We start from the raw sequence: 15,468 nt of genomic DNA, 5'->3' as shown, positions 1-15,468 counted from the left end.
CTCCGTTTGCCTCATTAGTGCTCTACATTTATGTCACTGAAAGATTTACTGCCATTAAAAAGGTTTTGATCAAAAAAAGAATCTATGAAACACAAAGATCAATACAGAAAATATTGCTAATTTTAATACATGGATAAAGCCATTTTTACAGCCAGAACTTGTGAATATCAGAAATGCTGTATACTTGTATAACGCTTTCTACCTTCCTCAAAGGCCCAAAGCTCTTTACAGTCAGAATCCTATTCACACACACATTCACACACTGATGGCATCACTGCTGCCGGACACTGGCACCAACCTTCTACCAGAGGCAAGGTGGGGTTCAGTGTCTTGCCTAAGGACACTTTGACACATAGGAAGGCAATCTTCCGATCCTGTGAATGAAATGGACACATTGTGGCTTTTCAAATTTTATTTGCAACTCATCTTATAGTTTTCATGAGCAGATGAGTTAAGTAAGTTTGTAGTTTTTTGCTTTTGCAGTTCACTGATTCTGAAGAGTTGGGACAAAACACGTCCTTTGTAAAAAGTATTTTTTATGGATAAAAATCATCCATTTAAAATGGATTGACTTACTATGTCAAATTTAAAGGAATTTTGAATACTGGTGTTATGTTTTAGCCTAGATAATTACTTTTTTATGATATATTTGCTCAAATGTATGACTAGTGATCAGATGTCCCATTTGATCTCTGTTGTCCTTGGCATTAGGTCACAATAGTCACCAGCATTATAGAACATTTAGTCTTTGTAATTGTGAAAACATTGATATCATATTAAAGATGAGGGTTTAAAATGTATAAAACAATAAATATCAGGAAAATCAAAAGATATTTTTGAAAATGAAATAGAACAGATTCAGTTTTTCTGAAGGTCTTTTGTCCTGACTCTCAAGAATCAATGAATTCCTAAAAATATTAAAACAAACATCACGAAAAATATTAGATCGAAGATCACCCGTGTTTTTTGTTTGTTTTTTTAAATTGAATGCAGTAATGCTTCCATACTTTACTACAGTTTTCTCCATACCAACAGAAACATCCGTTGATACGTCGACTGCAATTTTAAAGGCTATAGAAAAACTTGGATGAATTACCCCTTGTGGTATTTTAGATGACCCCACCCTTACTTTGACATATTCCCACCATGACAAAGGCGGATAAAGGTGGAAAGATTTCATGTAATCCATGGACACCAGTGAAGATCACAAATCATTGAAGAAAAAAGGTTCAGCGCACTGTCTAGTGGGTCTAGATGACCCAACTCCCAACGTTAAAGTGCCTAGGATAGCACAAGGGTTAATATGTGTCTTGGTTTGATTTAGCAGCACCAACTACATGGTCTGCCTGGAATGTGTTTACTTTTGGTTTTGGAAATTCTGTGAAAGGCTATGGAAAAGTTTTTTTAAAAGTCACGGAAAACCATTGCTAAAAAAGTGTTCAAACCCTGCTTTTAGTCTAGGGAAATACTTAAATACAGTCTTGTAATGGGATGTGTCAACTCATGGAGAAATTTGGTGTCGAGCAAATCTATGCCTAAACAAAGTCTCATAGCATTTTCAATTTTTGTTTCTGTCCTTACTGCTGCTTTCCTCCTGCTCGCCCCTTATAAGAAAGCTTCCCTGTCACGGTTGTTCATGAGTTCTTCCTTCACCGATTGTTGTCTTGTCCTCAACTAGCTTGTTCCTCCCTGACATGCACCATAATTGTCTATCTTCTTGTCACTGGCAGATTATTTCTGCATAATTTTTATTTTCCTCAACGGAAGCACAACATTTTATTGCATTGCATTTAAATGCACAGAGCTTCTACAGGTGTAAAATATGCACTAGTTTCTTTTTCTTTGGTTATTTTACACCTGGCTAGTTCTCTCTGATGTTACCAGACTGTCAGACAGTGCAACTAATTGCAAGAAATCGTATGCTTTACCCAAAAAGAAAAAGAGGCTGCAGACTGGGAGGTAAACATCTTCCCTGTGTAAATGCTGCCTGAAGCTTAAGCAATAGACTTGTTTTAAAAAAGCTGTGGTATTTTTATTTGTAGAGCCATGCTGAAGATAACTGGCAATGAACAGAAACAGCTGTAATTTTCTGCAGATTTATGTTAGCTGCAAGTTATTTAGGCTCTCCTCACTCTAGTTGAAGATAAGCTAAAAGATAAGGATACTTTATTGATCCCAGCCTGGGAAATTAGGTTGTTGCAGCAACAGTGTAAAGGCTCACAGAAAATCTCAACAGTTAGTAGCGAAAATCAGGGAAGCAATTAGTCTGATCCAGAGAGTTTTTAGAAAACAAACATCAAATGATCATATCTATGGCACAAGGATGATGGATTATATTATCCAATAGAGTGAGGTTGGAATGATATCCTGTATCATAAGGTGTGGCAGTGAAGCTGCCATAGCCTCTTGAAAAAGGTGCTATGCTGTCCATCAAGTGAGGAGGGTGAGATTGCTCAGAATTATCCATGATGCATACAATCTTATTCAAAGTCCTCTCCGTCACTGCTTTGAAAGTGTCCATTATGCATCCGATTACAGAGCAAGCTTTTCTGATCTGTTTGTTCGGTCAATTTGTGTCAATCGCTGTGGTTACATGTGCAAAATTGAATTGTATACATGGGCCCTTAACAACATTTTCCGATTATTGACATTCGCAGAACTATCTGAAATACCAGAAATGGCCGTATAAGAAGAAACAGCAAGTTTCATTGTAAACAAACAAAGCTGCGGCGTGGGGCGAGATAATTTCTAAACATGCTTTTATTATTTTTTTTAAGTGACTGTTTGCTCTAAATACGTGTGGGCAGTGCTTTGTTTTGGCCGTACAGACCTGAAAGAAGGGTTAGGATTATGTTAATACGTGCCAACAACAACATTTAGGCTTGGATGCACTTAAAATCCATGCGGGTAATGCCCCAATGTGCATCTTTGCTGCACGTAAATATGTGGGAATAAACATTATTTTTTTTCTAGATAGAATTGGAAACAGAAATTCATGTGATTTTTTTGCATGATTTCTCAGTACAAGGCGGAGCAGCATTTCCGCCTCCGCCAGCTCACACACTGTTCTGAAGCTGCTCGGAGACCTAGTTCTCCTGGGAGACGTGGTTCTCTGGAGTCCGGCAGCTAGCTCACGCAGAGCAGTCGGACAGACTGTGGTCTGAAGCCTCCTCCGGAGTGCACACCACAACAAAGCACCCTCCCCTGCTTACAAATACGATGCCATGAGTCGGGCTGCTCTGGTTCACTCGTGGGGATCAGTCAGCCGGTCCCGTTCATGCTCCAAAGCCTCCTCTGGAGCGCCAGAGCATCTATGCATGATTTAAAAGCCAGTACAGTAATGACCCACAGTTTGGAATAAAGTGGTTACATGCACCACGATTGGATCATCAATTGGCATTACCCGCCTATCTCGATCGGAAGAAAATCTGAATTAGTCTGATTGGAGTATTTCGAATGGTGTGCTTACATGACACATTTTTAGTCTGATCAGGCTTTTGTTCTGATAATTTGTGTCTATGTAAATGCAGTTTTGCTGCTGCCCCCCCAGCAGACCACCGAGACCGGTAGAAAATTTTGATTATCTTTCTGCAGACATTGAAGGACCATAGTTTTCTCAGGATAAGTCCGCTGCAGGCCTTCTTGTGTACAGCTGTGCTGTTGTTCTTCCATCTCAGTCTGTTGGTTACTCTCAGATTGTACTCCTCCACCTCTGTCATATCCATGCCGAAGGGCTGGGAAGCTTGTTGTTTCCTTCTGAAATCAGTCACCATCTCTTTGGTCTTGTCCACATTGAGCAACAGGTGATTTACTCCAGCCCAACTCACAAATTCATCCACCAGTTGCCTGTTTTCCTCCTCCAGCTCACCATTTATACAGCCAACAACCGAAGAGTCATCAGAGAATTTATGAAGATGACATGACTAAGTGGTACTGGAAGTCACTGGTGTACAGGGTAAATAGGAAAGGAGAGAGCATATGGCCCTGTCGGGTTCTCACACCACTCATCACGACATCAGACAGGACACTGGCCAACCAAAGTAACTGTGGCCAGTTCGAAAAGTTCTCAGGGATCTAGGAGACCAAGGACCCGCCGACACCCATCAGCAGCAGCTTTTCACCCAGTCACCAGTTGATGGTGTTGAAGGCACTGGAGAAATCAAAGAATGTGTCTTTCACAGTGTTTCCCCTGCCATCCAGGTGTGAATGAGCTCGCTGCAGCAAATAAATGACAGCATCATCCACCCCCAGGCGTGGCCGGTAGGCAAACTGAAGTGGGTTCAGAGATGGTTTCACCAGAAGCCAGGTGGGCCAACAAAATGTGCTCCAACACCTTTTCCACGTGAGACGTGAGGGCCACAGAAAGATAATCACTTGGGCCAGCTGTAGCAGTCTTCTTGGGGACAGGAAGAACTGTGGACACCATCGCTTGTTCAGTCTTCTTGGGAAAAGGAACTAGATATGCAGTTCTCCAGAGGGCTGGAGCCTCTCCAGACTGAGGCTAGGGTTAAAGAGGCACTAAAAAACTGAGGATAGCTAGTTTGCAAAGGCCCTAAGTATCCTGGGACTGATGACGTCTGGGCCAGAAGCCTTGCGTTGGTTATTTCTTTTCAGCTGTCCCCTCACCTGGCAGGTCGTCACAGCCAAAAGCAGGGTGGGGGATGATTTCAGTCTGATTCGATGGGCACAAGGTAAATGAGGAAGGGGTAGGGGGTTGTGCGGATGTTGTAGGAGGGGGGGGGCAGCCTGGGCTCTTTCCCTGTGGCCCTCACATGGTCCGTTTCTCCCTCCACATCCTGTGATCGCCTTCATGCCACACCACACCTCTCTCATGTTGTTTTGATTGAGTTTTCCCTTGTAGGTGTTCTTACTTTCCTTCAAATTGGCCCTCAGCTGGTGCTGCACCCTCCTCAGCCACTCTCTGTCTCCTGACCTGAAGGCCCTCTTCTTCTCATTCAGCAAAGTCTTTAGGTCCCTTGTAATCCACAGCTTGGTAAGATACGCTTGCTAACCTAAATTAAGCTACTAATTCTAAAGTAGCTTGTTGCTGTCTCGTCCGGCCTTCGCCGATTCGGATGGTTCAGGACGTCCAAAAATAAAATTTGCAGTTGGGAAATGAAAATACACACAAGAGTCTGCATGAATTTTCAAACCTTTTGCAAAAGGGGAGAGGTGGAAAAACATGACCTGTTAGGCATTTTGGGGCTCCACTCTCTCCCCGATTTTCACCAGCCAGTTTTTTTTTATTGTTCAGCAAAGCAACATGTGAACATATAAAATACGTCATTAGACTCTGTGCGTGCAAGATATTTTTGTGCCACTCAAGGATACAAGTCTAGTCTGCAATGAGCAGGTGTCTGTTTCATAAAAACTCCAGCACAGAAAGAAAACATAGACCAGGAATCACAGACAAGCCTGCTGTTGACCTCGTCACATCTCATCTGGCATGCAGGTTTCACTATTCATTTTGAAGCAAGAAAGCATATTTCACAATACAATCTTCATGTATATAAATGGAATCAAGTAAATGCATAATCAAATGAGCTTAAAATGTAATGGAACCCCTGTAATACATAATAAAAAGAGCATAGAAAATATAATGTGACCCCCTGTTCACCTCCACAGTTTTGAGCGAAGGGAAGTCTGCAGAGCTGCAGTCTGAGAGTTGGAAATGTTTTGATCATAATAGATATAAAAAAACCATTGAAGATCTTTATTCTAAATTGATTAAACTTCTTAAAGTCATGTTTTTTGAGTTTTTGACATGTGCATGTGGCATTTTTTGTGAAAGAGAATAAATGTAATAAGAAATCATTTCAGTATTTCTCCTTTTAAATCGCTGTCAATGAAACTGTCGCACAAACTGTTTGAATTAATGAGCTGTTGTGATGTCACAACAGCCCAGGAGTGCATGCGCATTGATCTGCCCCGCTGAGCATGCACAAGGTGCGGGAGAAGAGAAGATGGCACATTGCTGCATTGTCCACACGTACCTGTATTTTAAGAGCGTCAAAGGCTGGCTTTTGTTGTTGGCCGCACGTATTTCAAATTAAACTTAAAGTAGCATTAGCTGTCATGCACAGAGGTGGGTGAAATGTGTTCTCAGCATTTGCGTTCTCTTTCTGACTGAGTCTAAAGGCTTGCTGTCCTGCCATTGCCAAGGGCTCTCCCCGCCAGGGATGGGGTAGGGGACAAAAGAGCAGAGGTCCCACCTTCCTTGTGTATGTTTGTGTCTTTGTGCGTGTGTGAGTGTGTGCATGTGTGTGAGGGTTGGAGTGTATATTGTTGTGATGTAAAGGGTTTGTGTGCTAAAGGATACATTTAAAATTTGTGGTAGGGGACTGAAAGGACATCTCCTGCTCGCTCGCAGTGATGTCCAAGCAACCCCCTACCAAGGGTCATACATGTCTAAGGTGCAATTAAAACCGAGATGAGAGGGGCCTGAATCCATGTGGCAACCAGGGGGACCACTGCCAAGTCGCTCCTTCCCCCAAAGTGCATTGCAGGCTGTTGGGGACAGCTGCTAGACCAAGTATCTGCAACCTTTAGCCAGAGCCATCTGGATCAGTTTTCCAAAGAAATTGAAACACATGGAACCGCAACAGCCATTGGAAAACCCGGTGTTTCCAGTAAATTTTTGACACATTTTTAAAGTTTGTGAGAAATAACACATTTTTTGTGTCCTTTGTCATTTAACGGGTTCTGATGAGACCTATTTCCCGAGAGGTCACAAAACTAGCAAATATGTTGTAATTAACTAGCAGTTAATCCGCTTCTCCAATAGTTTTTGTCAACAAACGACTTTTTTTTCTCATCTGGATCAGGATGTTTTTGGGCAAAAGCTGCGTGTTTATTCTGGAATGCCTTGCCACTTTTGAGACTTTGTTGTTTGCTTATTCCTCATTACATATTAATCATATTGGTAAAGTTGTTGAAAGCAGACAAATCTGCCCAAGTGCCATTAAATGTATTGTTTTCCTCAGGAACTTCAATTTTCTCAAAATTCTCCATCTTTGTCCTACCTGGGTCGGAACCTTGTTCGGATTTCAGGCCGGCGTGAGACGTGGTGGTGATGTAGGTTGATAGACACACAGAACTTTACTTAGAAAATGTCTACAACAAGTTAGGCAAATTATAGATATTACTCCTCTCCCTCTGTATCAATGGCACTCATGTCACCAAGCACACAAAGTGAGGGTGAAGCTGTGATTGAAACATTAACCCTGACTGATACATCAGCACATACCTGTTGCCATAGAGCCTGCACAGGTGAACAGAACCACAGTGCATGCATACTGTCGGGTAAATTACTATCCCAGTGCTAACAAATGTCCGAGTTACTGAGACCCATCTTGAATATTCTCTGTCAAGTACAGTAAATTCTGTGAAGAGTTTTGGATTTGGATTAGTTGCAAGTTTGGACTTTTTGTTTAAAGGTTTTTAGACAAATTTCTGACCAGAAGCATTGATCTTTGCTGCTAGTCAAGTCTGCATCCAATTTTGTTATTGGAATTGAAATATTATTATCTAGGTTGCATAAGAGTTTGTATATTTTGGAGAGCATTTTATTCATTATTATATAAAATTAATCAAATAATTAAATAGTTCTTGTAGTTTTAGGTCATTGTCATTGTATTTAAACTTTTTAGTAATCATAGATTTAAGTTGCTGATATTCCAAGAAGTTGTTTATTCCATGTTTTTCTTGTGGTTCCTGGGGTGTCTTCTTTCAATAATTAAGTGCTCTAGTAGTGTTACGCCCCCTGCTAGTCAAGCTGGGAAATGTAACATTTTTTGTTTATAAGGATGTCAGGGTTGTTCCAGATGGGTGTCATTTTACATGGTAAAAGTGAAGAGTTTGATACTTTGAGAAATTCCCTCCAGGCTGTTTAAGAGGTGTTTATATTACTACTTAGTAGGAAAATTAGCTAAAAGCCAGGTGGAAAAGGTGCCTCTTGAGCCTTTTCTTAAAAGTAAATGTGCTGCTTAAACAATGTCCTTCCCTTAATTTGTGTAAAGTTAAATTTATGGAGAAAGGTTCAGATGGAGTCAGATTATTTTTGTTTTTTTCTGTTTAATTGGCTTCATTCTCAAAGCTTATTTAGTGCCTGATTTCCTGCCAGCTCAATTTGCTCTGTGCAGAATTAAAAAGTTGAGCCATGGCTGCTGGTGCGCAGAAGTTTCTTGACACGGACTTTTCTGTAAACATACACATAATGTCCATTTGTGAAAGCACAGATTTAAATCACTAGTTTTTAAATTATTACTATTATTGTTAATGATAATGCTGTGATAATTAGCATATATCATTGTAGTCTTCAAACACCAGTGACACTGCAATAAGATGAAATTTGTGTATGTCCTCTACGAAAAAGGTGTGATAAAAATGAAGGTGATGCAAATTTCTGCATGTTTCTAAAGTGTGACCAAGTGCTTTCAGTGAGTTTTTTTGAATCCACTTCCTGATCTACTTCAGGCTTTTAACCTCAATTTCCCCCTGCAGTTTCTGTCACCATATTTCATATCTACTTTGCTCCTGCTGCTCCCTCTTACCTTTTCCCTCCGGCATGACAATAAATTGGATTTATTTATTTATTTATTTATTTTTCTTCGTTTTGGCCGATTCACCTCATAACCGCCTTGACAAGTCCTGTATTGATTGTGCTTGCAGATTAGAATTGATTTTGCTCTTCGCTGTATTTTCCTTTCTCTTTCGTCCCCTCTTCCCGTTATGATGAGCGCCGTTCATCGTCTATTCATCAAAGTAGCTTATTGATTGTTTTCCCCTTGGGAACAGCACTATTGTAGATCGTGTGACCAAAAAGAGAAAAAAAAATCCCATCAAAGAGCAGAAAAACAAACCAAGTCACCACAAATCCAGTGGAGTTACTTAAAAAATGTTCAGAATTTTTTTTCTTTTCTTTTACAGAGACCAGAACCTCTCCCATCCCATCCTCCAACGCACCACAGAAGGCTGAACCTCCAGTGGGCAGAGCTGCCAGGGTCTTTACGTTTTTCTCTCCTTTACTTTTAGGAATGCTGTTGCTGTTCATATGGTGAGCTCCTGCACACAACAAACAACATGTACTGCAAAAACTGAATGTTAAGAAAGGAAAAAAAAACCTTGTTTAAAAAAACATCTTATTTTCTGTTTTGCAAGAAAAAACAGTATTAAGAAAGTTTTTTTAAAGTGAAATAATATTAGTTTAAGAAAACATGTTTTAGTGACAAAAAAATGTCTCCCCTGGCAGATTTTCTTTTCTTATTTAAAGAAAATCTTCCAATGGGGTAAGAATAAAGGGTATGTTTAGCAGTGCAACATATTTTAACAGATTTTTGTGGCTCTACACTGCCAACTATTTGGTACTTGCAAAGATCCAGACCATAACCTTGTTTTTAGAACTTCAAGGTATTTAACCAGGTTTTAAACTGTCTTAACTTCTCCTTGCTCCACACCTTTCCAAGCTTTTCTCCAAATTAGCACAGTTGGTCATTTTTTGTCATATTAAATGGCCTGTAAAATCCAAAACTAACTTATAATACACTTAAAAGCTCAAAAAGACAGCTCCAAAGTGGTATTTTGATCAATTTATGCATTACTGAATATTCCTCTAAAAACCTGCGCTTTGAGCAGCAGCCCCTCCCAATCCACAAAAACGTTTGGGTTCTCACATTCCTATGTATGAAAGTGAAGAACAGCCCATTCCAGGAAGAGTCTGTGCTGCCAGCCCCGCCCTCAGGTCAACACACACACACCCACTTTCTCCGCAAAGCAAGCAGTGATTGGCAAAAAAAAGGATGTTGTGTGTTTTCGTAGCCGTAACACAGATTCGCTGCTGAGGCTGACTCTAGGTTGACATCATGAAATGGGCAGCATCCACAAGGACCAAGTAATCTTACTACGGAGTAGAAACGTGTTTAAGTAAAAAAATGTTCTTTAGTGTGCCAGAGGTCAATATATTATCATATATATTTTACGCTTTAAGAGCTAGAATCTAAAGATAAGGAAATCATAATTAAAATTACGGTAGTCAATATCATTTGACTCATTATTGGACTGTATAACATTAATCAGGGGTGTCAAACTCAAATTAACTGCAACTGATATGTAATGTTTAACCTTTTCATATGGAAACAAACTTTAGTTTTGCGCAAACACAGAATCTGGAACAACCAAAGGTTGACATTACAAAAACACGAGAAGTAAAATTTGAAATAAAAGAAACATCAATGGCATTCTTTTCTTATTTAAATACATAAATAAATAAATACATAAAGTATGTCTCACCCTATTTCCTTTTAAGTCCCTTTTTGAATTAAATCTTTTTTAAAACCAACAACAAAAGAACCAAAAATAATAATATCATTCAATAAAAATCCAACATTTCAACCATTTCAGACCATGACTTGCAATAGAAAAAGTGCAGAAGAAATAGATATATTCAATCTCAGTTTGCTACACTCTGATTTACTCTGCACATTGGTCTAAGCCAGATAACAGGAATCTTTTCTTAGAAGCTAGTTCATCAATGTGTGGGGTCAGACTCTGAGCTGAGAAAAACCTAGTATTTTAGCAGAGCTGTCTGGAAAGCTCCTGTTGTCCATCTTTTGATTGGCCATTTTTGTGGAGGGTGAAATTATTTTGTCCGATGTGACTGGAGCATGGCTGTAAGTGACTGTCAAAAGAAAAAGGAGCTCTAGCCGGTTTCGGCTGCATGCCAACGTACTAGCAAAGCATTGTGGGATTTGTAGTATTAGCGGTACAGTATATACAGCGGGCCAGCTCTAAAGCACATATAATATGATCTCGCGGGCCAATTATGATTACACTTCAATGCAATTCAATTTTATTTGTATAGCCCAAAATCACAACAACAGTCGTCTCGATGGGCTTCGAAGTAAACATGAACTCAAAAGGATCATAAATACAAAGTGTTCAATAGGAAAATACTAAAATGAACTAACAAACTGACTAAGCTATACTGGCATCCCTGCCCTTAGACCCCCCTTCGCGGTAAGGAAAAACTCCTAAAAAACCGGATTCCGGAAAAAACGAAGAAACCTCAGGGGTGCCCACATGAAGGAGGGATCCTCCCCCAGGATGGACAGGCGATTTACCAGAACTCTTAGAGAAGAATTAACTTATCTAAATCTACAACTACATATATAAAGTCCAGCAGACGAGCTTCATCCAGCCGTGGTTGGGGGGACAGTCAGGGGCGCGAGTCGAGCCAGAGGCAGGAACCACAGCCAGGTGTAGGAGCAGGAGCAGAGACGAGGTACACGGTCAGGTACAGAGCAGAGACGAGCCAGAGATGAGCCAGAGGCAGGATCCACAGCCAGGTGTAGAAGCGGGAGCAAAGGCGAGGTAAACGGTCAGGAACTGGAGCACGGATGAGCCAACTGGAGTCTGGAAGCACTCCCACTCCCCAGGAGGGGAGCGACGGGGAGCTACGAGTAACGACCTGGCTAGCCGGCTTAGCTTCCACTGTGCGGAGCCGCGCTTCTAACTGCTCCAGCCTGGCCTCCAAGTCTAACACAAGACTACACTTAACACACCTACCGCTGTTTTCACTAAAGGAGGTAGGATCCTCACTAAACATATGGCACATGGAGCAGGAGAAAGGAGGAAAGGTGGAAGGAGTCGTGGCCATGCTAGGTTCTAAGCTAAGGCTAACTGTGTTTAGGTAAAGAAAAGTGGTTTATCTAGCAAAATGAGAAAGGTGAACAGCAAGCAGTTTAACAGTAGTGTATTCGCTACTAAAAGGTGCTAGATGTGAATATTAAACCAGATAGCCCTTATAGAGTAAGCAATACCAAACAAGAGAAGAGCAGTCAGACACGACTAGCACTGGAAAAGGCTCACCCGGAAATGATGTCAGCAGTCAGGTCACCAGTCTGTACACTGCGGGCCATATATGTACCGTGGGTCTTAGTTTGACACATGTGCATTGATTATTAATTTGAAATAATTGTAACAGTTGCCTTATTTAGATTATTTTTCCTTTTTTAAAGCTTATGTAGACCTTTCTAGATTTTCATATAATTGAAAGATTTGTTAAGTAAAAATGACTGTTTCTAGTGATTTTTTTCATAAGATTTGTGTTCCTTTCCAATTTAAGGCTACATCTTTTGCAATGTACAGACAAACTCAACTTATTTAATTTGAGTTGATGTCAAACTAGCTCTAAATTTATTAATTGTCATTTTTGATAAGAAGTCATTTGAACTTAAGAGCATGTATCACAGTCCAAGACCTAAAACAACTGGATATGGTTAACAGAAAGACTTTTCCATAACACTGAACTACAAGATTTGCTCAAAAAAAAGAGCACTGTAACAGATTCATTGCGAAAAGACACAGGCTAAAAATAAGCTGTATAGGCTGTCACACACCAAGGTATGGGACTTTAACTTGAATTGTTGTTCATTTTGATTATAGTAACAAAAAACTAGTATAACAAGGCTCATTTTGGAACAGAATTAACAAATTGAGATATTAGCGTCAGTTGGCCAATATAAATCCTCATAAATTTAAAACTAACACCTATTCTTAATTTTAACATGTCACAATTTTTTGAACTTTGAAATAGCATCGAAGAAATTGAACCAAAAATTACAGTGATTCTTTTTGACTTTAGAAATCAAATAAAATTTCAGCACTTGAAAATGTATATAAATGATGAAGAATAATGAACATTTTTCGAATCAAGCTATCTGAGTTTTTTTAACTCTTAAATCAAGTTTTTCTATTGTCAAGAGTTTGGAGCAAATGATTTTTGACTCATTTCAATAATCATTTAATTATATCTAGATTCTAGCTCCTAATGGAACAAATATTGAATAAGATAAGATAAAACAATTTAAATAATACATCTTGAATGTCTGCAAACAAGGTTTTAAATCTTTGCACAAGCCTGCAGTATAGAATATTGCAAGTTTAGTCTTTTTCTGGCTTTTAAAAACAGTATTTGACCATATTCAGAGATAAGCCAAGAAAAATGTTTACATAACAGAGAAGCATTTACATCAACAAAGCCTCTTTTTGATTGTGAGAGCTTCAATTCTGCTTCTGTCTCTTTTTTTAGATGTAAATGTTGGATTTCTAAGAAGAAAAAAAGAAGAAGAGGATAAGGAGAAGGCTGATGTTGTTGTTTTTTTCGTTTGTTTTTTTTATTTTATTTTGCACATGTTTCCAGAACAGTGCATTGATCTTTTTTTTTATCCATAGCAGTTACTCACCACGATTACCTAGAAATGAAGTCAGATGGCGATGACTCAATGCACCGTTGAAGTCCTTCATGAGATCTTTCACAAATGGCATCATCATCATCATTATTGTGGCTTACAAAAGCAACAGCAGGAATAACTCTACAGAACCACAACAACTTTTAAGTAACTGTGTTTTATATTTTGGTTTTTTAAGCTCCTCCTTAGAGGAAGAAAACGGATTCCCAATTAAAAAAACAACTCACAGTGTTTTTTTGCCCACTATTTTTCTTTTTACCTAAACTGTAAAGTCAAACACACTTACACATATAGCCTGCAGAAGCCCTCCACCCCCTTAACTCAATCATCAAGCCAAAGACTTATCTGCACCCACAACATAAAGGCTCCAAAGCAGTTTTGCTGAGATTCATGGAGCCCGTGCCTGCCTTCAACATGAGTTGAAGTTTGTATGTGCAGTGCGACCCATCCGACCTGGTCAGCGGTGAATGGCGCCCTCCAACTCTACGTTGGAATAAAACTGAGGGAACCCTGCAGCTCCTGTTGGTGGAAATGCACCATTCTACAAAGACGATTATGGATCAGACTCTTGACGCCTCAGAATCCCTCTTACGACGGAGCAGCTGTTTCTCATCCCGAGGACTAACCAACAGAAGACCAAGAAGACCATAAACTTTATATTGTGCTTGTATTGTTTGGCAAGAAGGACCTGAATTGTAAACAACATTTTAAAACAAGAAAAAAAGAAAAAGAAAATAAAGTGGATCTCAGACTGAACACTTTTTCTCCCCACCCCTTTTGTTTATGATTATATGTGGATGGTAACAAGTTTGGTTATTGCAACACTGATAGGAGGTACAGTGTATTTGATTTTTTTTTCTTTTTTCTTTTGCTCTGTGGTTTGAAATAACCCAACTCTGTTGCCAAAATCTTGAGACCTTTACAAAGATTAGTTTTGTCTTTTTGCAGTTTTTCTTTCATTCAGTAGCCAATATCATCAGTTAATATCATGTTATATATATGGAATATTGATGTGCTTAAATTTCCTTTTTTTCTTTTGAAATAATAATAATGATTAAAAAAAGATGCATATAGGGCTTTACTTTTTCAGGCATTTATAACAGCTTAATTCTCCCTGATCCTATTTTGTAAACTATGATATGTAACTTTAACATTGAACAAAAGTTTATTATTTAATTATGATAATATTGTATGTATTAGCTGTAGAATGTCGTAACCTGCGGTCTTTTTTATAGATGTATATACAATGACAGGTTTCAACAATTAAATGTGACCATTTCACAATGATTTCTGACAAACGGGGATCTTTCTCATTCCAAAACAGTTCAATTCAGAGGGCGGTCTGCGGAGGTATTCAAGGAGAGAGAAAAGGGAATTTTTAAGAACGATCCACAGTTTTTTTTCTTTTTGTGCAGAAAAAAGTCAAAATGAGCTTCACTGCTATAAAACTCAAACTGATAGCTGCTGCCAATCTGGAGCCAGGTTGATATCATGACTACATATCTTGTGTGCCTCACTCAGTTTTAGAATAACCCTCTAAACTTTAACCACACATAACTTCTTGTCAAACATTTGCAAGGCCTATGCTCCAGTTTAGGCCCTATTTGGGAGTGATCAAGACATTCTGAAGGAAAAAGAGGAAATGTTTTCTTCAAAATTGATCCAAAACTGATTTGACAGATGTGTCAGAAAAACAATTTTGCGAGGCATTGTTTACATTTGTGGAAAAGATCTTTGAGATCTGGTGCATCAGTGCAAAAGGGTGCATTCTCTTAAAAAGCTCAAGCTCAACTTTATACAAATAAATTTAATAAAAATATTAAAGACAAGAATATTTCCTTTATTTTTATTTACTGCAACGTCGCATGTTACACACCGGTTTGACTAATAAGTTAAAAGCGAGAAATGTTAGTGCACTTGACATACCCATTTCAACATATTATGGCACACAATAGTGACCTTTTAACCAACCTATAACAGCAGTCATCCTCACTGACTTTGATTCTACTGGAAGTTTCTTTCTATTTATCCTCTCTAAAGAATCATTCATATCCAATGGCTTGATCCATCCATCTGTCCGTCTCCAAAGCCGCCTTTGGACAAAGAGGGTCCACCTGACCTGAAGCAGATCGTCTGTTGCAGGGCGACACATACGATCACATTCAAACTCCGGGGCGATTTAGAGACACCATTCAACCTATGGTACATGTTTTTGGACTGA

General features: G+C 39.2%; 1 protein-coding gene across 9 annotated transcripts in view; it reads left to right on the top strand.

Annotated features, from left to right (window-relative positions):
- cntfr (ciliary neurotrophic factor receptor) overlaps window positions 1-14,545 on the top strand; it is a 308,146-nt gene extending 293,601 nt beyond the window's left edge. For all 9 annotated transcript variants that reach the window (XM_023961133.2, XM_078956136.1, XM_023961135.2 and 6 more), the window contains 2 exons: window positions 8,929-9,055; window positions 13,088-14,545. In XM_023961133.2, coding sequence (XP_023816901.1) covers window positions 8,929-9,055; window position 13,088 — 128 coding nt within the window. In that variant the 3' untranslated portion in view covers window positions 13,089-14,545. The remainder of the gene's footprint in view (window positions 1-8,928; window positions 9,056-13,087) is intronic.
- Window positions 14,546-15,468: the final 923 nt, after the last annotated feature.

The sequence above is a fragment of the Oryzias latipes genome, chromosome 12 (assembly GCF_053564925.1).
Source record: "Oryzias latipes strain Hd-rR chromosome 12, Olatipes_Hd-rR_3.1".
NCBI lineage: Eukaryota > Metazoa > Chordata > Actinopteri > Beloniformes > Adrianichthyidae > Oryzias > Oryzias latipes.
Note: the sequence above shows the minus strand (reverse complement) of the source record. Positions and strands in the feature narration are given on the sequence as shown.